The following is a 23,574-nucleotide window of genomic DNA, read 5'->3' on the forward strand; positions in this document are numbered from 1 at the left end:
GAATGGTGTTAAAAGATCAAAGCAGATTTTTAACTCTATATTTGTATTAATAATTTTCCTAAATGAATCAATGTAATAATAATACAAGTTTTAGTGGGCTTAGTTATGTTATATTGCATACTAATACATAATATGTACCATGGCAAATTTGTATCTGTTATTTGATTTTTTTTTTTTAAATCAAAAAATTCATTAATTGATATCACAGTTAGCAATTCTATCCAATTTGTAGCATAATTTGGACTTATCCAATCTGGGATTGTTTTAGATATTGATGCTTTTATATATGTTTCTATATCAGGAACGTTTAATCCTCCTTGTTTCCATGGTCTGATATGATGTATTAAAGCAATTCTGTTTCTTTTGGGAAACCATAAAAAATTTTATTAGGCATGAGTTTATTTCTTTGAGTATATTCCTTTCTGGTAACAGTTGTATTGCCAAAGCTATAAACAGAATCTTGGGTAGTAAAATCATTTGTATTAACTGTAGTCTATCTTCAAATTTTAATATCATTTTGTTCCACTTTTCCACAGAGATTTTAATTGTATTGATGATATTATTATAGTTTTTGAGACTAATTCATTATTATCCTTGCGTAACTCAATTCCTAGATTGTTTACAGTAGATTCTTGTTTCCCTATAATGTGATTCCCCTTCATCTGCAATTCCTTTTTTTATTTAAAAATAAACATTTTGATATTGATTTATTGAAATAGAGTCCTGAATTCCTGCAATATGTGTCAATTAAAATATCTAATTCTTCTAATGTCTCTTTTGTATTGGATAATGTTAATAATATGTCATCAGCAAAGAGCATTACTTTAGAATTGTATTGTTCATAAACATCTACTCCTTTGATTTTTGTATTGTTACGTATTGAATCTGCCAGTATTTCAATAGCCAAAGCAAATAGAATCAGTGACATGGGACATCTTTGTTTAGTACCCTTTGTTATATGTATAGATTCAGAGGTAAAAGGACCTAGCTTAACATACACTAAATTATTTGTATATATATTCTTTAGTAGATGAACAAAGGAAGGAGGAAATTCAAATAACACCATAATTTTGAATAAATAGTCCCAATTTAGGGAATCAAAGGCTTTTTCTATATCTAAGCCAATTATGGGTGTCTCTTTATTTTTTTTGTTAATATAATCTATAAGAGAAATTATCCTTTTAATGTTGTGATGTGTATGTCTATGATATATAAATCCAGTTTGATCATTATTTATTGTTTTGGATAGTGGTATTTTCATTCTGTTAGTTAATATTGTCATAAATATCTTATAGTCATTATTTAGTAATGATATAGGTCTATATGAGGTACAGAGGTTTAGGGATTTGTTTTCCTTTAGGATTGTGTGATTAAGGAATATCTCCAAGAGGGTGGTATTAAAGCTTGTGTCTGATTTCTAATAAAGTTTTATGGAAGAGGGATGGTATCTTTGAAGGACAAAGTTTATATATTTCCATAATTATGCCATCTATACTTGGAGCTTTATTATTTTTACCCTCTTTTATTGTATCTGTAATTTCTTTGTAGGATATGGGTGCTTGCAGATCAAATTTTAATTTTTCTGTATTTTTTTTATATTAGAACATTTTTCATCTAGATTTAATTGATCAATATGTACATTTTCTTTTTGGAAATGTTCCATATAGTGATTTATATAGGCATTAAGAATTTCATCTATATCCGAGACATTTTTCCCTTTCTTTTCATGGAAGATACTTTTAATGTTATTAGCTTTTGATTGCATTTTGATTTTGTGGATAAATTATGTAGATATTTGGGAGAAGTGGCAAAGGAATTAATTTTTAGTTTTTCTAAAGCTAAATGAGTTGTATGTATTAGAATTTAATTGTTTTTTATTGTTTAATACTTCTACTTTTTTTATCTCCAAATGATTTTGATTTTTTTCAGCTTTTACTGACAAAAGTTTGGATTGTAGATCTAATAATTCAGAATCCCATTCTCTGATTTTTTTTATACCAAGTTAGGGTTTTACCATATATGTAAGCCTTTAATGAGTCCCATATCATTATTTTATTTATCTCTGTGCTGTAATTAATATCTAAAAAGAACTGTAATTCAGATAATAACCAGGGTTTGAACTCTTTAATTTTAGTCATATATGCTGGAATTCTGGAGTTAAAGATTAATGGTTTGTACCCATTTTGAAGTTTTAGCATCAGTGAATTGTGGTCTGAAAAGGGGCAGAGAGTGATTGAGAAATTAATGATTTTAAAGTGTAAGTCATGGGCAGAAAATATTTGATCTGTTCTAGTTTGAGTATCAAATGTGTGATCTTGATGGGAAAACAACAAAGATTTATCTTTTTTAAATTTGAAAGCATCTACAAGATGAAATTATTATACCCACTTGTTTAAAGTTTTTGATACAGCAGATGTACGCAGCTGTCTTTTATTTGTAGTTTCAGAAATGTCAAATATACAGTTAAAATCTCCACCTAATATTAAGTTGCCTTTATAATTACTGGAAATGAAATCCAAGTGTTTTTTTAACAGTTCCTGATCCAATGCCTGGGAACCAGTATAGACTGGCTAGGGCCTATATGCTATTATTATATTTAACTATTACTAATGCCATAAGGTCTTCTTTATCTTCATACTTATAAATGGTTTCTGGGTTAATCACATTTGTTTTCCATAAAATGTTTACCCCTTTTGTTTTTGTCTTATAATTGGATTGTGCCAATATCATCTATTCCTTAGGATTCCATTTGTAATTGTCATTTGTTTTGAAATGAGTTTCTTGAAGGAAGACAATTTGTGCTTTGTTCAGTTTTAAATATTTCAGTAGATTTGATCTCTTGCTAGGATTGTTTAAGCCATTGGTATTTAAAGATAATAAAGTTAAATCCACCTTAGGTTATTTATACTATGTATTTTTTGTTTTATTTTGACTATTAAACATTTTCCTCTGATAACTATAAAGTATATGTTTGAGCTTTTAAAGGAAATGATCAGTTTTATACTTTGAGTGTTTACCAATAAAGTAATGTTTTGGTCAGGCATACTAAAAATGTTTTTGTGAAATAAATTTAAATTAATAAATGTTAACAAAACTAAGATCCGCACTAGCCATGGAATGAAAATCATTCCTAATCTGATGGATAAATCTAAGTCCATCAGATTATCACTCATACCTTGACAATCCAGAACATCTGAGCTCAATTAATTGAATTATCATATGGAGAATATTTATATTATTTTGAACAGATACAGTACTATTGTAGATTAGACAGAATTCTAATACAATATAAATGTCTACTTATTGTATAAGCAATTAATATTTACATGAAAGATAGATTAAAAGCTATTCAATCATAGTAAAGTAGGATGTATCATATATAAAACCTCAGCAAAAGATTATAGCACACAGTTATTTAACATATTGGTGAAGTCTTTCAAAACTTATTACTTAATATAAATAGATGGTAATATTTATATCTAATGTTTATAATACAATGTATTTTACTGGATGTATCAGAAGTTATATTTCATTGTTTACCAGCATTTAAGTAATCACTTTGTTTGTTGCTAACTTACTTAAAGCATCAAGTCTGATTTATGTAAACATTGATGAAAGTTAGTGCATTTTAAATTATCAGTGCATCCCTCTTCCCCCCATTTCATACACATAAGTATTTTCATATCTGTTATTTATTATTATAAGATCAGTGAAATTATAGGTTAAAAACAAATTCATTTATTGTGACTAAAGATTACACGTTCCCTTTCCATATTCATAAATTGCCATTTTATGACATATACTGAAAGTTTTTATATTTAAATGGCATAAATATTTGATATAATCAGCAAAGCTTAAACTGAGTGATTATTATCAATTTAATACTATTTTTTTCAGAATGTGATTGTTACATTCTGTGACATTCCTAGTTCAGGCTTCTATTGTTTCCCTTGAACAACTTTGTCAGTTTGATGTCATGTATAAAACATTAGTTGCCTTGGTAACAGCTTAAGTATTATGTATGGTCAAGATGTGTTACAAAACCACAATTCAAGTTAAAGCAATTATATGAAAATCATCACGCTTCCCCTTGATGTTCAGTATAGCATATGTCATTTATGACAAGTAAAAACAGTAGTGTTGTTATACTCAAGCCCATGTTATTAAACTGTCTATTGTCAATTTAATACTATTTGTTCAGAATATGATTGTTGCATTTTGTGACATTTCAAGTTCAGGCTTCTTTTGTTTTTCTTGATCAACTTTGTCAGTATGATGTCATGTATAAAACATTAGTTACTTGGTAACAGCTTAAGTATTACATGTGGTCAAGATGGGTTACAAAAACTACAATTCAAATTAAAGCAATTACATGCTTCTTATGCATATTTACTTATATAAAGAACATCATCATGCTTCCTCTTGATGTTTAATGTAGTGTATGTCATGTATGACAAGTTAAGATAGTAATGATATTATACACAAGCCCATGTTATTAAATCCTGTCTTTAAAATTTAAATTCAGCAGACTGCTTCATCTTATATGACGCTTATATATTTTATATCTAGATTTGATAAAATCATACATTACATAAAAATTGTGTGTGGTTTTTTTTAATCAAAAATCAACTTAATGAGCTAAACAAAGTATTGGGATACCATCAATATGTGTATATGTGGTTTAAAACAGCCCTTTTATTATATATATTTTTTAAACCAAAAATGTCATTGCTGAGAATCATCTTGGAGGCTCTTCAGAGCTGTTAAGCATTATCATCACTCTGTCTCCATTACCATAACAACCTGGGAGCATCTGTTTCTATTATTGTGTCTGTGTACTGCATACCAGAGGCTCGCAATGCACCTGAAGCAAAGCTTCACCTCACCGCAACTTCAAGCAAAAATTCCCTCCCTTTCAGTGAGGCAGTAGCCAGGAAAAGAACAGAGAGCAAACAGATAAAAAAAAAAAAAACTCCCAACAAGCTGCCGCAACAAGAGACAACACACTCCAGCCCCCTGACCCCTCACCCACTCCTCTCCAAAGCATCCCAAACCACAGCTCCATCCACCCCCTCCCCCAGACACCAAATGTCTCCCCCCAACACACAAGCACAAGCAAATCCCAACCACAAGTTGCAACCCATAGCCTCCTGGAGATGAAAACAGCAACACACAACAGCCGCCGAACACAGCTGCATCCACACACACCATGCCATGCCCAATCAAGCAGCACCCAAAGCCATGACGCTTGCCATAATTGATATTAACTATGTTTAGACAGAACAACAAAGACATCTGTATTAGCCACCAGGCACAGCTGCATCCATGCACACCACACTGGGACCGATCAAACAGCACTCACAGCTGTGATAGCCGCCATAATGGATATTAACTATATTTAGACAGAATAATGATGACATTTGTGCTAAGAGCTTGCTACTATTATTTAACCAGGATATACATGACATTTCTAAACAATACTTTAACTGAAGAAGGCATTAGTCTCCATGACAGCATTTTCTCCCTTTCCTCAAAACACTCTATCACTGCCATCATACACGATGCCAGCTTGCTAAACCTGAGTCTGAACTTTGACGAATGGCACCCCATTGAACCAGTTAACCAATCGCTCAAATTATTACAAGTAAAATCAATGAAAAATGAACAAGACAAACACTCACCAAGCCCAAGTAGGGGAATAGAAACGTCTATGTTTGTATTATATGTTGCTTTGTTTGGCTTATATATAATGTAAATAATAACCCATATTGACCTACCTTTGTTTGTGAAGAATTATTGGACTGAACATTCTGAATAAATCATTACTGTTTCTCAGTTGTTTAAGAATCCCTCCTTTTTTAAAAATAAAAACAGATGACAAGTGATGTACCATATCAGTTGATACTTTGAGAGATGTAGTTGTAAGAGTTATTTTTTTGGGACAGCTATCTTGGAATCAGTTTTTTGTTTCTTCTTTCTAACTTCAATCCAAGGATTTGTTTCTTTTATTCTTTTAAGAGTATGAGTCATCCATTCTATTTCTTCTGGGACAGACACTATGTTGTTGTTTTTTGATGAATATGGTAGCTGCTTCTAAGTCATTAAAGGTTCTCATCTCATTGACAAAAAGTATTTTTATCATGGCTGGAAAGGCCAGCTGTGCTTTAATATTGTTTTGTTTCAACAGTTTTATTATTGGCCAGACTTTTTTTCTTTTGTGCTAGTATTCTGGAAGAATAATCACTGTCAAACCTTATCAGGCTTTGATTGTATTTTAATGGTGATTTTCTCCAAGCAGATTTTAATATTAGTTCCTTGTCCAGAAATGAAAGAAATTGTATAACTATGGATCTAGCTGGAGTATTTGTTGAGTTAGAAGCAGGTTTTGTCAGTACTCTATGCACCCTTTCAATCCCAAATGAAAGTCCCTCTTTCATGTCTAATTCAGGAATCCAGGTTGTTAAGAATGAAATAATGTCTTCTCCTTCGGTGTTTACAGGCAGACCAAAGATCTTTATGTTGTTTCTCCTTTCCCTGTTTTCTAAGTTATCTATTTTGTTAAGCAGCCATGTATTCTGTTTAAGCAGAAATTCTTTTTGGAATTCTTCCTCTTGGAGTCTCCCTTAATTGTCATTTAGAGAAGTCTCTATATTTGTTATTTTTGCATGGTGTTGCTGTAATAGTTCCTTAAGAGTATCAGTCTGTTTTTGAGAATTTAATTTGAGGTTTTCTAAGTCATTTTGAAAACCATCCATCTTCAAAGATAGTTCCTGTAAGGTAGATGTCATCAATTGCAGTTTTTTTTCAAAGCAGCATCTGGATGAGAATTCCTTGAGTTGTTCATATTCAGTGACTCAATATATCTCCAAGTTACTTGACAGGAAAATGTTTGTATATCTCCACCAAAATTGATATTTATGTAGTTTAGTAGTTTATTTATATATTTCTGATGTTTTAAACTTGAAAATAATAACATTTTCCTATATTATTATACTAGTTTATGGAGCTCTCAACATTTACGGCTCTCAGTTATATATCTAGGCTCTGCCCAACTTCTGCATATTCCTCTGGTACTATAAATATGCACACAACCATGGAACTCATTAAGGATCAAACTTCAGAAAATGGGCTACAGAAAATTGTACATTACCCAAAACTGGCTTGACAGGCCAAAAATAGAGTGGAAGGGTTTTATTAACATGGCCTCTAAATATATCATATCTCACAAACTGATTATAGGTAATAGAAATAAATGCGTAAAGTGTCTCAATTTTTCGAATCTTATTCTGGAACACATTTTGAAATAAGCTATACCATGAATACATCTATCAACCCATCCCTACGTAGTCTCTGGAAGTGTCTTCTTTATGAGGTTTTAACAGACAGTATTCTCTGATAGTTTCATTTCTGACTTTCATGGTAAGGAAGTGATTACTCACTAACTTCAAACATTTGTAGCACTATATGTAAATAGTCGTATATATTATGTATAAAATGAATCCTATTTACTCACCACTTTAATTTATGCTTGTATTACTCCAACATTCAATTTAAATATATAAGTGAACCGGTCTCTTTTGATACTAGAACTTTGTTATTTCAAGACTAAAAGTTAAAAGACATCATCTTGTTAATTGTCATATCAAGGTCACCTGTTCATAAGGGAATGTCATGTTGTATATTTTTGTACATCAAATGTTAAAAAAATATAACAAAATAAAAGTTGGAAAAAAATCGAGTAGAGGGACTTTGCCAGTGAAACATTAAAAAACACATAAATTGTTATTGTAAAATGAAGAAATAATGCCAAGAACACATTAAAAAAAAGTCTAATCAATGAGAGGTATTAAAATTATTATATATGACATACTCGTCTAAAGTGTAAAATTTAAAATGCTTCAATTGTAGTCAACCCAGACCACAGACCTGTGTAGAACCCTCCCTAAAACCAAACTGTAAAACAATGCATCAATCCTGGTTGACATAAAGCTTAAAACTTTGTGAAACCTTATTAATATTTAATAAACTGCCAGGAATCTTGTTAAATACTAGCCACCTTAATTCTTAAAATAGGTTTTATGGAAACAAAGTAATTTAATCCAAGGAATGTCCATGCATTGAAAAGCAGCTGTCAAAACTGTTTAAATTGTTTTAGATGCATTTCCCAATCCCCACCTGTAGGCACTGGAACCTTCTCAAGCACAGAAAACCCAAACTTTTTTAAAGTCCATGCATTTAATGGAATGCTTCACAAGAATCTCTCCTGTTTGCCCTTTTTGTCCAGCTTACCTTCTGCATATTCCCTGGTACTATAAATATGCAGACAACCTATGGAACTCATTAAGGATCAAACTTCAGAAAATAGGCTACAGAAAATCTACCCTATCTTGGGAATTTGCTATATTGCATGTGAGACTCATCGATACGCCCAGATCTGACTTGAATATCCAGATTGCTCTATTTGCGTTAGACAAATTGTACATCACCCAAAACTGGCTTGCTAAGTCAAAAATAGAGTGGAAGGGTTTTATTAACATGGCCTGTAAATATATCATATCTCACAAACTGATTATAGGTAATAGAAATAAGCGCATGGAATGTCTCAATTTTGTGAATCCTATTCTAGAACACATTTTGAAATAAGCTATACCATGAACACATCTATCAACCCGTCCCTCCATAGTCTCTGGAAGTCTCTTCCTTATGAGGTTTTAACAGACAGTGCTCTGTGATAGTTTCATTTCTGACTTTCATGGAAAGGAAGTGATGACTAACTATCTTCAAAAACTTGTGGCACTATACATAAATAGTTGTATATATTATGAGTAAATTAATCCTGTTTACTCACCACTTATTTCTAAACTTATGCCTGTATTACTCCAACATTCAATTTAAATGTATAAGTGAACCGGTCTCTTTTGATACTAGAACTTTGTTATTTAAAGACTAGAAGTTAAAAGGCATCATCTTGTTAATTGTCATATCAAGGTCACCTGTTCATAAAGGAATGTCATGTTATATATTTTGTACATCAAATGTTGAAAAATACAGTAAAATAAAAGTTGGGAAAAATCCAATAGAGGGACTTTCCCAGTGAAACATTAAAAAAACAAATACATTGTTATTGTAAAATGAAGAAATAATGCCAAGAACACATTTAAAAACAAAGTCCAATCAATGGGAAGCAGTAAAATTATTATATATGACATACTCTTGTCTAAAGTGTAAAATTTAAAATGCTAAATGCTTCAAGTGTAGTCAACCCAGACCACAGACCTGTGTAAAATCCTCCCTAAAACCAAACTGCAAAACAATGCATTAATCCTGGTTGACATAACGCTTAATAGTTTGTGAAACCTTATTAATATTTAATAAAATGCCAGTAATCTTGTTAAATACTAGCCACCTTAATTTTTAAAATAGGTTTTATGGAAACAAAGCCATTCAATCCAGGGAATGTCCATGCATTCAAAAGCAGCTGCCAAAACAGTTCGCATTGTTCTAGATGCATTTCCCAATCCCCACCTCTAGGCACTGGAACCTTCTCAAGCACAGAAAACCCAAACTTTTTTAAAGTCCGTGCATTTAATGGAATGCTTGTACAAGGCGTTGATGTTGTGTATCTTTTTGATGGCATAAATAAGCTGGTAAATCCTTGCCAACAAAGAAAGCAGGGCATGAGGAGCAAAACACTATATACACAACCCCTTTCATTTCACAGTTAAAGTTCCCTCTGACTGATAGCAGTTTAGGGTAACCTCCTACCATGTAGTGTGTACCCTGTAAAATAAATCTACATTGTTTGCAAGTTACACAGCATTTCATGTTGGCATTCCTAACAACAATGTCTTCACCATCCCTGTTATTGTCTAAAAGGAGTGAAGGTCCTTACTATTTTTGGAAACAAATTGAGTTTGCATCACAACGTTTTCAAGTGCTTAAACTATTAAACTTTCTGTGTGCTGTGATTTTTCTGGTCAGCATTTTTTGTTTTATTTAAATTTTGGAGTACGCTGGGTCATAGTGTTTTTGGATCTTAACATTATATTGGGCCAAATAAAAGGATTTCCTGAATGTGCTGGAAACATGATGATTGAATAAAAGAAAGTTGTCCCCATAAATTCACAGGACTGTTATCATTATAACTGTCTGAAGAAGAGCACCACTTATAGCATATGATATGGGTGTAGCTTTTTTTAGTGAAACTGCTGTGCTGCACTTTTTTGCATTTAGCATGAGACTGTTTTCAGTGCACCAGATATGGGAATATTCCAGCCCTTGTTGGAGTAGCTTAGTAATAGTGGATGAGCAGATAACAGTACTCATCTTGTAGTCATCAGTGAATCTGGCCAACCACAGCTCATAGATACTGTCTTAAATATCTACAAAATAAATGCGAAACAGGAAGGGGCCTAGCATTGATCCTTGTGATACCCCAGTAGTTACAATTTTACATTCAGAGAGGGTACAATCATCTTTCACAACTTAGCATGTGTTGGATAGCCAATTTGCATTCCAGTGGACAATGCAAAGGTTTATATTCAGCTTGTCTAATTTTTCAGTGAATTTATCCAGGGTTGAAGGAGAGCCCATACCTCCCACATTATACAACACTCAATATAAGGCAGATAACTAATCCTAAACACAATACAGGTACTTTGCAGGGCACACATGCTTGTTCACATTCTGCTTGCACATCTATAGACAGTTTAGAGGATCATCAGTGCATCTTTGGCTCAAGCTTGGGATGTAAGATGATACTGGAGCATCCACTTACAATCTGCATTGTCATGTATAGGACATGCAGACCCTGAAATGAAGGATCCCCTGCCTGAAAGCTAACCAAGCAACCAAGTACTGTGAGGCAACAATGCTGGCTGCCACACTGTGTCAAACTGTCACAAAATACTGGAGTGTAAAGTAATGGTAAATAATTAACAAGATTGTCCTAGAAAAAGCATGAAAAAATACATGTTCAAGTATATTACATTTGCTATTGAGCAGCATACTTTGAAAACCTTAACTTGTTAAAGGACATTTACATTTTAAAAATAAAAAGCAGTAGAAAGTCTATACTATGTGGAATAATAATCATCACTAACCTAGACTATTTTAATGAATTTAGTTTACAAACCCACATAATTAATTATTTTGCCTGTTTGTGTAACTTTCCAGCTGACCATCAACAGCTCAGTATTGCTACAACTGCTCTTAAATGTAGTGGTGCCAGTACTTCACCCCTTGGCTGTAACCACAGGGGAAGAAGGCAGATTGGGAAGTAGAAACATGAAGAGGAGCAACCTGGCAGAATAATATTTATTTTCCTTGTATGCCAGGGATTTGGTTATGCTCTAACTGATTGGGGCTCCTTAATGTCATGCACATCACCTGATATAGTGCCAGTTAGCTGCTACCTTCAATATGCCAAATCAATGGCTATCTGATATCTGATTACAGCATTACCTAATCAATACATCACAAAACAATCCTCATCCTCCCTTCTAGATTAAGTGAACAAATGACTGCCAATCTTTCCCATAAGTCCTCATCTTAGTCCTCTAAAACCTGAGTCATTAATCACTCTGTGCCACAGTCAGGGTTCCACCCCACTATGCTACACAGCCAGATATAAATATTTAAAAATTGTTATAATATTATACAAACTGAAATGATAAAATCCAAAAAAGTTCACAAAACCAGAAGCTGTATCCACAACCACATATTTATTAACCAAAGATTGAGTGCTTTCACCTGTTAGGGCTTCATCCGAATAAAATTGTTCCTTATACAATGAACTTATATATGGTCTGCCATATAATTACCTGGATAAAGATTAATTAGTCAATTGGCTACTCAAAATACATCATCATAACATTTAAAGACACATGTACACATTTAAAATATATATATCTCTCTGCCATATGACTCCAGTACTAGGTGAAATAAATAACCTTCTGTATGACAGAATAACTATCCCTAACATTTTAATATATATATATATATATATATATATATATATACAAAGTGCAAATTTGATTAATAATGCATTTAAAATTCATTTAAAAAGTTTTCTAGAAAACTAAGAGAATCCATATATATCTGAACAATACATGTATATAAAATAGTTAGGCCAATAAATAAATATTAAATATACAAAACAGTTTTCATCACTGGAATCCATGCATATCCTTGTAAAGGTTTTAATCTATCACTATTTATTTTCCATTAACAATGCAAAATCTAGGTCAAGATACAGGATTAGTGTTGGCAGTGGTATATTCATTTTCATTTCCATATTTATCAATAGTGATAGATTAAAACCCTTGCAAGGATGCATGGATTATAGTAATGGAAAAATATTTGTATATTTATGTGTGTGTGTGTGTGTGTGTGTGTGTGTGTGTGTGTGTGTGTGTGTACATATATTCCAGCAACAAACGAATAGGAAGACACAGAGGCAGCTGATATATCCAGTTCAAAACTTTTACTGCAGTGCAACAAAACACAAGCGCTTTCACCAAACAGGCATCATCAGGTGTATTACAAAAGCACTAACAAACACACCCCTATTTATACATCAAATGTCACATGATACAAATTCAAATTTAAACCACAAATTTAAAGACACAACACATATAAAAGACATATATGTTTAATTTAAAAGCATACATAAATAATACATACTAAAACTATACTTTAATACTAGTAACTACCTTCTTAGGGTTCTCTTCTTTAATTTGGGTACTAATGGAACTGATTCATTAAGCCCATATCCTACATCAGCCCTAAACCTGGCCTTAATAAGGTGACTCAATTTTTGCAGTGGTTTACAGATTACACCTCTAACAAGGTTCAGTTGTTGGTAAAACTGTTGGAGATTGTGCTTGAGCGCAATATCTTTGCTTTTGGTGAGCAAACATATAAGCAATGCAATGGCGTGGCTATGGGCACTTCTTGTGCCAATAGCTACGCCAATGCTGTTATGGTCATTTGGGAGTATGATCATATATTTAATGGGCCATTCAATGAACATGTTTTGTTTTTCGTAGATTTGCGGACGACCTATTTATTTTGTGGAAGGGAGACCTTGGTATATTTGCTTCCTTTATGGAATATGTGAATAGTAGTACCTGTTATTTGAAGTTTACATCTCACTCCTCAGAATTAGCGGTGGATTTCTTGGATGTTTCTGTCATTAAGGATGAAACTGGTGTTATTTACACTAAGTTGCACAGGAAAGACTGTCATGTGAATCATCTATTACGTAGGGACAGTCTTCATCCTCCTTATGTTTTTAGAAGTGTGGCTTCTAACCAGTTTTATAGAGCTTCAAGATTAAATGCTAGGGATAGTGATTTTATTGGTGAAGTTGATAATGTGAAGATGAGTTTGAAGGAGAGAGGTTATGAGGAATATCTTATCCAAAACAATGCAGTTAAGGTTTTTGATAAAAGGATGAATGAAGCTAGACCATATTTTTCTACAGGTAATAGTGAGTTTGTTAGGAGGCAAGAAAGTAAGTATAACACTGGTTTGAGGTTTAAAGTTACTTATACTAGTGATGTAGAGTGTTACAAGGATATCATTAAAAAAACACTGGAGTGTCCTTAGAACTGATAATGATATCTCTAGGCACATACCTGAAGTGCCATGTTTTTTATATAAGAACAGTAGGTCACTGAGAAGTAGGTTGTGTTACCCAAAGGATGCAAGTAGGAACTCTCATTTAGTTGGAACTAAACCATGTGGTCATTGCAACTGGTGTGTATATATTGACAGCAGTTGCAAATTTGAACATCCTGACCAAGGTAGATGTTATAATTTCACAATAGCAGCTACATGGGATACCTCACATATTGTTTATTTAGCTCACTGCATTATATGCAAAAAGTTTTGCATAGGTAAGACTGACCGTCCCTTCAGAGAACGCATAAGAGAACATATCTACCACATGAATAAAGGTAATGTGGTTAGTGCATTGGCAAAGCATGTTTTGAGTACTGACTCTAGTCATGGTTTTAAATTTTTAGTAATTGCTAGGGTTTGAGAATGTGAGGCAGGGTGATATACGTGCCAAGACCGAGGATTTGGAATCCTCATGGATAGTGAGGTTCAAGGCTGATGTAGGACATGGGCTTAATGAATTAGTTCCATTAGTACCCAAATTAAAGAAGAGACCCCTAAGAAGGTAGTTATTAGTATTGAAGTATAGTTTTAGTATGTATTATTTATGCATGTTTTTAAATTAAATTTATATGTCTTTTATATGTGTTGTGTCTAAATTTGTGGTTTTAAATTTGAATTTGTATCATGTGGCATTTGATGTATAAATAGGGGTGTGTTTGTTAGTGCTTTTGTAATACACCTGATGATGCCTGTTTGGTGAAAGCGCTTGTGTTTTGTTGCACTGCAGTAAAAATTTTGAACTGGATATATCAGCTGTCTCTGTGTCTTCCTATTCATTTGTTGCTGGAATTTTTACTTAGTGAGCCTTTTATAGTGGTAGTAGTCTTTGTAGTTTTATTTGTTTTATATATATATATATATATATATATATATATATATATATATATATATATATTTTTTTTTTTTTTTTTTAATGAATTAATTATTAATCAAATGTGCACTTTGTATATAGTAAACAAATGTTAGGGATATTTATTGTATCGAATGGAAGATTAACTTTGCCTAGTAGTGGATTTGGATGGCAGATTATATATATATATATATATATATATATACATATATATATCTGCCATCTGAATCCACTACTAGGTGAAGTTAATCTTCCATTTGATACAATAAATATCCCTAACATTTTTTTACTATATACAAAGTGCACATTTGATTAATAATTCATTAAAAAAAAAAAAAATATATATATATATATATATATATATACACACACACACACACACACACACACACACACACACACACACACACACAAGTGTGTGTGTGTGTGTGTGTGTATGCATATATATATATATATATATATATATATATATATGGGTTCCATATACTAGATCGAATTTTCACTAATTCAAAATAGTGCATGGAATGCTCACTGCAGCGAAAGTGCACTTAACCGAAAGTGCACTTATGCGAAGTTCAGTACAACGAACGGGTGTTGCACTGAACTTCTGTGCCGTACTCACAGACCTTAGGGTTAGGGCATGGGTCATAGTAAGGGGATAGCTCATAGCTATCCCCTTACCATGACCCGTGCCCTAACCCAAAGGTCCGTGATGACTGCAGCGCAGTGAAGGACATAGCAATGTCCTCCACAATGGTGCAATAGTCACGAACCGTAGGATTAGGGCATAGGTTAGGATAAGGGGATAGCTTTACTAACTATCCCCTTACTCTAATCCATGCCCTAACCCTAAGGTCCGTGACTATCGCACTATAGTGGAGGACATAGCTTGTTTTTTATGTCCTCCACTGTGCTGCAGTGTTTTCGGTGAAGTGCACTTATGCAAAAGTTCACTTTCATTAAAGTGAACTTTCACAGAAGTGAGGCTTCCTATTACAAGTTCGAAGTAGTGAACTTTCATTCTTGTAATAGGAATCCATATATATATATATATATATATTTTTTTTAATGTGTATGTGAGCCTTTAAATGTGATGATGGAGTTGCATTAGTCAATTTACTATTTAGTCTTTATCCAATTAATTATATGGAAGACCATATAAAAATTCATTGTATAAAGAACAATTTTATTCTGATGAAGACCTAATGGACAAAAACACTCAATTTTTGGTTAATAAATAAGTGGTTGAGGACACAGCTCCTGGTTTCATGAACTTCTTTTGGATTTTATCAGTATAAGTGCTGGCATTGTTGTTATAAATTAAAATGATATGCACAAGAGACATAAACAACCAAAGAGGTAAAAATGTGCAGAAAATAATTTTGTAAATTCACTTTAAAAAAATAGCCAAATGTAGTTCTTGAAAGAAAGCAAACACCAATTGACCCTTTTCTATAAGGCAACCTTATTACAAATAAACTATGATCAGCTTGAACAAATCTGATGCTTTTCAAAGACCCAGCAGTAACTGGTAGCAGATTTATGGTTCATGAAAAACTAGCTATGACTTCAAAGAAGACCATCTTGAAAATTCCAGCAAACTGATTTTTCAAGAGAAGGGTAATTGCCAGGGTAAGTGTCAGCCTGCAACCACCCTCCTTAGCTAACAAGAAATGAAACTGAGATGAAACAGTTCATTGGCTATAAGAAGCTCTGATTGGTTTGCTACTCATTTGAAGCTAATGATGATTGGCTAGATGTTGTCCCTGTGATCTTAATGCAATGTTGTGAAGTAAAATCCCCGACCAATTTTAAAGAGGAAAAAGAGGTGATATATTTTGAATAGAGAGCCCAATATGTCATGCTACGACCTACAGTCATTTTGTATCCTCTGTTAGTTGCATTTATAAACAGAGCGAGAGCTGTCCTTTGATTCATTCATTATTTACTACATGTTAAACAATGCCTCTAAACAGACTTATTCCTGTCACTTTATGGAATTGCATTTTGGGTATCTATTCTTTGAGGAGCTTTATCGGTAGAGGTTGGATGTAACTGCTGTAATCCCTGTTTATTAAATGAGTTGTATCATTTGGCTTTTCTAAGACCCCTTACCAATATATGTTTAACAGATATGTGTATGTGAAAAGAAACATGACTGAAGTCAGATTCTGTAAAAGAGTAGTCTCCAAATCCATCTTGCTGATTCTTTTACAAATCAAAACTACCTGCCAACCTAATATCACTTAAACAATCTGCTATGTATCATGTCCAACCAGGTTATATTTGGTATGTAGTATATCGCAGGTTATATCTGGTGTACAGTATATAATGGGTTATATCTGACATACAGTATATCACAAGTTACATCTGGTGTGCAGTATATCACAGGTCATATCTGGTGTATAGTATATCGCATCATATCTGGTGTATAGTACATCACAGGTCTATAGTATATCACAGGTCATATCTGGCGTACAGTATATCACAGGTTATATCTGGTGTACAGTATGTCGCATGTTATATCTGGTGTGCAGAATATCACAGGTCATATCTGGTGTACAGCATATCACAAGTCATATCTGGTATACAGTACATCACAGGTCATGTCTGGTGTATAGTATATCACAGGTAATTTCTGATGTACAGTATATCACAGGTTATATATGGTGTACAGTATGTCAAAGGTTATATCTGGTGTGCAGTATAGCACAAGTTCTGTTTGGTGTCCAGTATATCACAGGTTATATCTGACATACAGTATATCACGGGTTATATTTGGTGTACAGTATATCATCCTCTCCTACCCCAGCAAGTTAATTTGTGACTGAAAGATTCCGCAAAGATATGTTGAAGATGAATTTGTTTACACTAAGGCCTAGTAAATTCATATTAATTCTATGTCAGTTTATTATTCCTTTCAATATGAAATCTCCTGTTGTTGCCAATAGGTAGTATAATATAGTTTGTTTTTGGACTCGGATCTGCAAAGCAAGATCTAGACCAGATAACCAGTAAGTTGAATGACATTCTGCACTCTGTATAACCTACAGTAACTTATTTATTTCATTGTTTCTTGGATACGTTTGTTAAAGAGATTTGGTCTACTGTGACTTAGCATTTCCAGAAACATTAACTGGCATGTCAGGCTTAGCACCATGAGTCATATGGCCAAACACACTTGAGTACAAAAAAAGCACAACAGACTCTGCAGTTTTTTTAATGAATCTTTTGTCTCTCAACAGTATAACTGACTAAGTTTTTTAAGTAACCTGCTATACTACTAGACCATGTCTACTTAATTTTAACTAAATGTTTAGGTATTGTGCCAACTACCGCATCTGGTATGTAACACACAGGAAATCCATCTGTAAGAGGATGACAAGGATTCATCATGTACATAGTAAGTTTGTTTTTCTCGCTTCTTTTTGTGTCAGTTGTTGCTATTCTCTACTTTCTGTGCTCCATTGTACTTCTTGTCTGTTTACAATAACTTTCAATGCCATCTTAACTGAGGAGATTTTTTCTTTTCCTTCCAATTTGTATTTCTGTTTTACTTTGACTGTCACTTTCATAACAGTTTTAATGTACTTCCATTCTACTCACCAAACACTTTCAGACCTGTTTGCTACTGTTTTGTGGAGAGCTGCCGAGTTTTTATCAGAATTATTCTGAAGTTCGGAATCCTCCATTGTAAATGTCTTATAGTTATGTTTATGGCAAAACTCAGTCTTTAGTAGTCATGTTTCCACACTTCCAAATCAGAGATTCTTTCTGCGTACATATTTTAGAACATAGGTCTAAGACTAATCACAAAATTTAGTACTGTAATTGTAATGTGGAAACATTGTATGACAATAAGGAAGGCGCTCCTCTTAGAACTGACTACAGTTCAAGTGCTTCATTTATGCACCGGTTTGGTTTGCATTCTCCATCATGAATTGTTTTCCTTTCTTTGTGATCTTAAGAACATCACCTAGCATATTATCAGTATTGCTCCATACCTTCTGCTGAAAAGTATAAAGTTATGCCTTTCCTAAGCAGGCTATACATCTATTTCAAGTCTCCACTGTGAACTGACTGTCTTCTCACCTTCTAGCCAACTTATTTATTTTGTTGCTTTGACCCATTTACATACAGTTCCTCCTATTACACATCTCTGTTTTCCTACAAAATTCACATTCTGATATATTTGCATTCCAGGTTTGGTTCCCTAACAGATTTACTGTTGCATCAGGACATTGTTCTTTTGGAAAGATACTAGCTTAAGAAATGTTTTGCTTGGATTGTCAACAAAGGTATTAATGCCTTCCATTATTTATATGTACCTGTGCATGAATACATTATCATTTATCTACCTGTGCATGAATACATTAACATTGCCCTTTTTTTCATTTACCAGTGATCCCATGATGTTGCTCCTACTACTGGAGTTTATACCACTATTCATTATTTTAGTCAGAGGAAGAAACTAGGTGTGTTCCTCAATGCCTGTGTGTCCACCCAAGCCAATCTTAGTGCTTGAAGATAAAAACATTTACATCTATTCTCTAGGAAACCACTCCAGGAGAGATGCAGGTCATCAGACTAGTATAAGGCTGTACCCCCCCAAGTCTCACAATACACAATGAATACAGACCCCTGAAATGTACACCAGCTGCTCAAATATGTATTAAACTCTTTTCCATAAAGGGCCCTACTTCTCTAATTTAATAGATGAGCAGGATAGTAAAGAATGCTTCCATGTATGTTCCATATTTGGGGACACTCCCTAGTTTCTCAGACTCTCATTATACTGATTTTAATATTGTTTTAATTGTTAAATATATTATCAAAAATATTACACAGCAGAGGAACAACAATAAACCAACATCCTGTCTTAGTTCAGACAAGCAAACCATCCTTGAATGGATACTAGCCAATGGATTTTAAATCTTAACTGTCCCTATCATTTTAATTCTCAGCATTAGTAACCACTGCACCCATAATAACCACATTAACTAAAAGAACCAATCCTGCTGGTTTACTCTAATATTTTATCCATTTATTAAAATCTATTGACAAGTTTGCCTACTCAGACTTGCACTGAATGATTGAATTAATGAATGAATGATTGCTTGCCCTTTCAAAAATGGATCGTAATACAGTTTGAAAATGTTTTCTAAATAAGCTGCCTACTATGTAGGACACCTTTTTTTCCTGCAGCATGTAATAGTGTACGAAAGGACTATTTCATAAGTAACCTGAAAACTCGTGAAATTCATGACTGAATTAGACTTAACCAGATCATTTTTCAGATAATAAAACATACTTATTTTATTCACCCTTTGTTCTTTTGTTGAATTTGTCAGTCCTACTAGGCTAGTAGTCTCTTTTCAGGGGAGAACTGAGGTGGCATTAATACTATTATGGGAAATTTGGCCAGGGCATCAGGAACTTCACTTGTCCATTATGGCACTCATGCTTTCATATATCTGATGAGATGAGTACATGTACACATTCTGTTCCCAGCATACTGGAGGCTGGTAGTACTGTGTGAAACATGGCAAGCAGTGAGATAGGAGGTGAGGTGAATACCAACTCCTTAGAGTTAATCTAAAAGAGTTCAGAGGATATGTCTAAGAAAAAGATCTTGGAAGAAATTGCAGAGGATACAGAGGAGTTATTTCAAAAGAATTTGTGTGGGAGTTCAAGAGGAGAGGAACGGTCGCAAGGGGATGTTGCTATTATAACCATCCATTTGGGAGGGTTGTGGAATGGTTTATTGATGGACTTGATGGAAGAAAATGAGCCAGAGACTGGAAAAGAATTATCTTGGGGTGAGATTATGGACAAGATTCAAAGGGAAGAAGAAGTGAATGATATACACAAGAAAACATTTGCAGAAACAGTAAGGAAGAAGACAGAAGGAAACAGAGAGCAAGAAGATGGAAGAAACAGAAGAAAAAGAAGTATGTTGAGTGATACAGAGTAAGAAAGAGAAAGAGATGGACAGGTATGGAATATGGGACAAAGTGATTGTGCCTTTAGGAATCAAGGCCCAAGAGGTAAGAGGATTTATTTTGATAAAAAGGCATATTGTAACATTTTTTGAGACTACTACAGGATTAGAAACTTTTTGGGGAATACGGTAAAAGAAAATATATACATCCATGGAATAGCTATATCATTAAGACTTTGTGCTGTGAAACCCAAGAGAACTATAAAAAAAAGTATTAAAGATCTTTTGTAAAGAAGTTAAAGACATTTCAAATGTAATTGATAACAGAGGTCTATGGGCTGGGGGTGGGATTGTAACATTATTTTGAATATAGAAAATAACAGAATTGTACATATTCCAAGCCTGATATGTTGAAGGAAATAGAGCTGTTGCAAAGTACTGGGGACAACTGAAAAGATGTTTTTTTTTTGGCAGGGAGGGACATTTTGTAGGTAATTGTAATAAGAAATGTTTATATGTGGTAAATTTGGACATTATGCAAAAAATGTGAAACGAAATGTTATAAATGTAAAGAGACAGGGCATTTATGGGTGAATTGTATAAAAGAGCAAAAAGAAAAAAATGTGGGTAGAGTGAAGGTATAAAATAAGGAGCAAGAGGTAGAGCAACAAAATTACTTTGCAGAAAAGACAAACAATGATATACAAAATGTAGACAGTGACAAAAATGGAAAGAAGGAAGGTGAAATAGAAATGGGGTCAGAAATTAGTGATGGAGAGATGTAGATTGGAAGGTAGTTAAAAAGGAAATTTGTATTGAAAAAAGAGTAAAAGGAAATTCCAAGGATTAGGCTTCAAAGTGAAAAAGAAAGGAAATGGACAAAAATACACAATTTCATATAGATTAAGAAAGAAACAAATACACTTAGAATTGTATCTGTTACTGTGAATAGTATAAAATTTTAGTAAGAAGAATGTGGTATAATAAATATTAAGTAGACATTATAGTATTAGAAGATGTTAGAGGTTTAATGAAGGAAGAAAGATTACAAAGAGACAATTTCTGGAGAGAAGGTATAATTTGGAAATTGGAAGGAGAAACCTGTTCAGGGATAGCAGTACTATTTGGTACAGCAATTCTGGTACTGGATTTAACTTTAGTTAGATTATTAATGGTTGATCTAAGATGGGAAAATGGAGTTTATAGAGTTTTAACAGTATATGCATAAGTAACATATAAAGAGAGAGTAAGGTTGTTTAGACATAGTAAACATGGATATTATAGTAACAGGCGATTTTAAATGTGACTTAAAAAATACAAATAAAAATTAAAGGCTAGATAAGAAAAAAATAAGGAGATTATGATGTATGAAAATTTAATATTAGGGAATATAAATATAAGCACATATAGGAGAGGGAATGTTAAAATACACACTGATTATTTCTTAGTTTTTAAAAGGATAAAAGTAGTCATAGATGAAGTAGTGGAAACAGGATTTTTAGATCATATGGCAATATGGATAGAAATAGAAGAAAATAAAGAACATATAAAAATTGGAAAAGGAATTGTAAGAAAACATGAGAATGTATGGAATGAGAAAGGAAAGGATAATATATTAAAATTATGAAAAGACCATAGGACTATGAGAAAGTTTTATAATAATTGGACAGAATCATGGATGGTGTTTAAAAAGAAATATAAAAAGAATTGTTTACAATGGGAATATGGAATAAGACAAAAATAAAAAAAGAATGTATGGAAATTCAGAATAAGCTATTAGAAAGTTTGGAGAGAAATATGAAAGAATATTATAGAAAAGAAGGCAAAGAAGAAGAAGATATATATATATATATATATAAAAGAAGTAAAAAAAAGGTTGTTGCAAAAACAAACATATTTTTGCAAGGAAAAAGGAAGAAATATTTCCATATTTAAGTAAACTAGTAAAAGAAGAAAAAGGTATAATGCGAGGAATAAAAAATAAAAATGGGAACGTGGAAAAACAACAAGAAAGTATTATGAAAATTGTAGTACAGTAGGTTAAAGAGATAGTAAAGAATAGAGAGATGATAAATAAAAATGAATAGAAGGTTAAGCAATTTATAGAAGAAATAAATAGATATTAATAAGCAGATTACTCTAATAGCATTAGACATAGTGATAAAAGGTTCAGATGATATAAGTTATTTCATGTATAAAATATGGAACAATGACAAAAAGAAATCTTAGTATATATGTTTAATGAATGGCTAAATAATGGTCTCTGCTATACACAAATATGTAGTGAGATTATGAGATTTATTTGGAAGAAAGATGAAATGAAGAATGGAGACCAGTTGTGTTAAATAATACTGATTATAAGATAGCTATGAAGCTAATACAAATAAGATTAAAGAATAAAACAGATGCTGTATTAGAAGAGAATATTTATGGAGTTAAAGGAAAAAGGGAGTTAGGAATTATTAATGATTGTTAGAGAAATGGTAGATTATATTAAAAAAGAAAGTAATGAAGAAAAATTACTGGTGGGAGAAATAACTAAAGCATTTGCTATGATAGATCATGACATCTTATGGAAAATAATGGAAGGATATAATTGTAGTAAACAAATTCAGAATCAGTATGAAGCATACCTCTCAACCTGGAAAAATCAAAAATCTGTACAAAGGCCCATGAAAATAGGTACAAATCCGTATGCTGATTAACATAAAATTTACAAACACAATTATGTAACCCCACCCACTTTAATGGAATTGTGGGATACCAATTTTCAAACGCAACTGAAGAAGAGACAAACAAAATATGGTCCCAGTCCAGACCCTGTAGTAACTTTTTTTTCTTGAAATGTGTAGCAATGATGTTTACTGGGAAGGAAGAAGATGATGAACCTTAGGATTTTGTTTTTGGTGACTTGCAGTATGTAGGTTTTGTGATCGACAGACCACAATGCTTTGCCAGAGATGGCCTGCACCTGTCGTCCTTGGGATTCAAGATATTGGTTAAGGCTCTTGCCACTCCATAGTGACTTTTTTAGGCAAGGTTCAAATGACAAATTCATCACCATAACAGGTACAGGCAAGCAAAATCTGAGGGTAAT

At 32.9% G+C, this 23,574-nt stretch overlaps 1 protein-coding gene across 6 annotated transcripts in view; it reads left to right on the forward strand.

The window, feature by feature from the left end:
* The window catches only part of OC90 (otoconin 90), a 1,698,850-nt gene that overhangs the window by 180,093 nt on the left and 1,495,183 nt on the right, over nucleotides 1-23,574 (forward strand). For 4 of the 6 annotated variants that reach the window (XM_044067044.1, XM_044067045.1, XM_044067046.1 and 1 more), the window contains one exon: nucleotides 17,857-17,939. The exons of the other annotated variants lie outside the window; for them this stretch is intronic. In XM_044067044.1, coding sequence (XP_043922979.1) covers nucleotides 17,857-17,939 — 83 coding nt within the window. The remainder of the gene's footprint in view (nucleotides 1-17,856; nucleotides 17,940-23,574) is intronic. 6 annotated transcript variants of the gene reach the window in all.

Source organism: Protopterus annectens, chromosome 3.part1 (genome assembly GCF_019279795.1).
Source record: "Protopterus annectens isolate FY-2018-M chromosome 3.part1, PAN1.0, whole genome shotgun sequence".
In the NCBI taxonomy this organism is placed as follows: Eukaryota; Metazoa; Chordata; order Ceratodontiformes; family Protopteridae; genus Protopterus; species Protopterus annectens.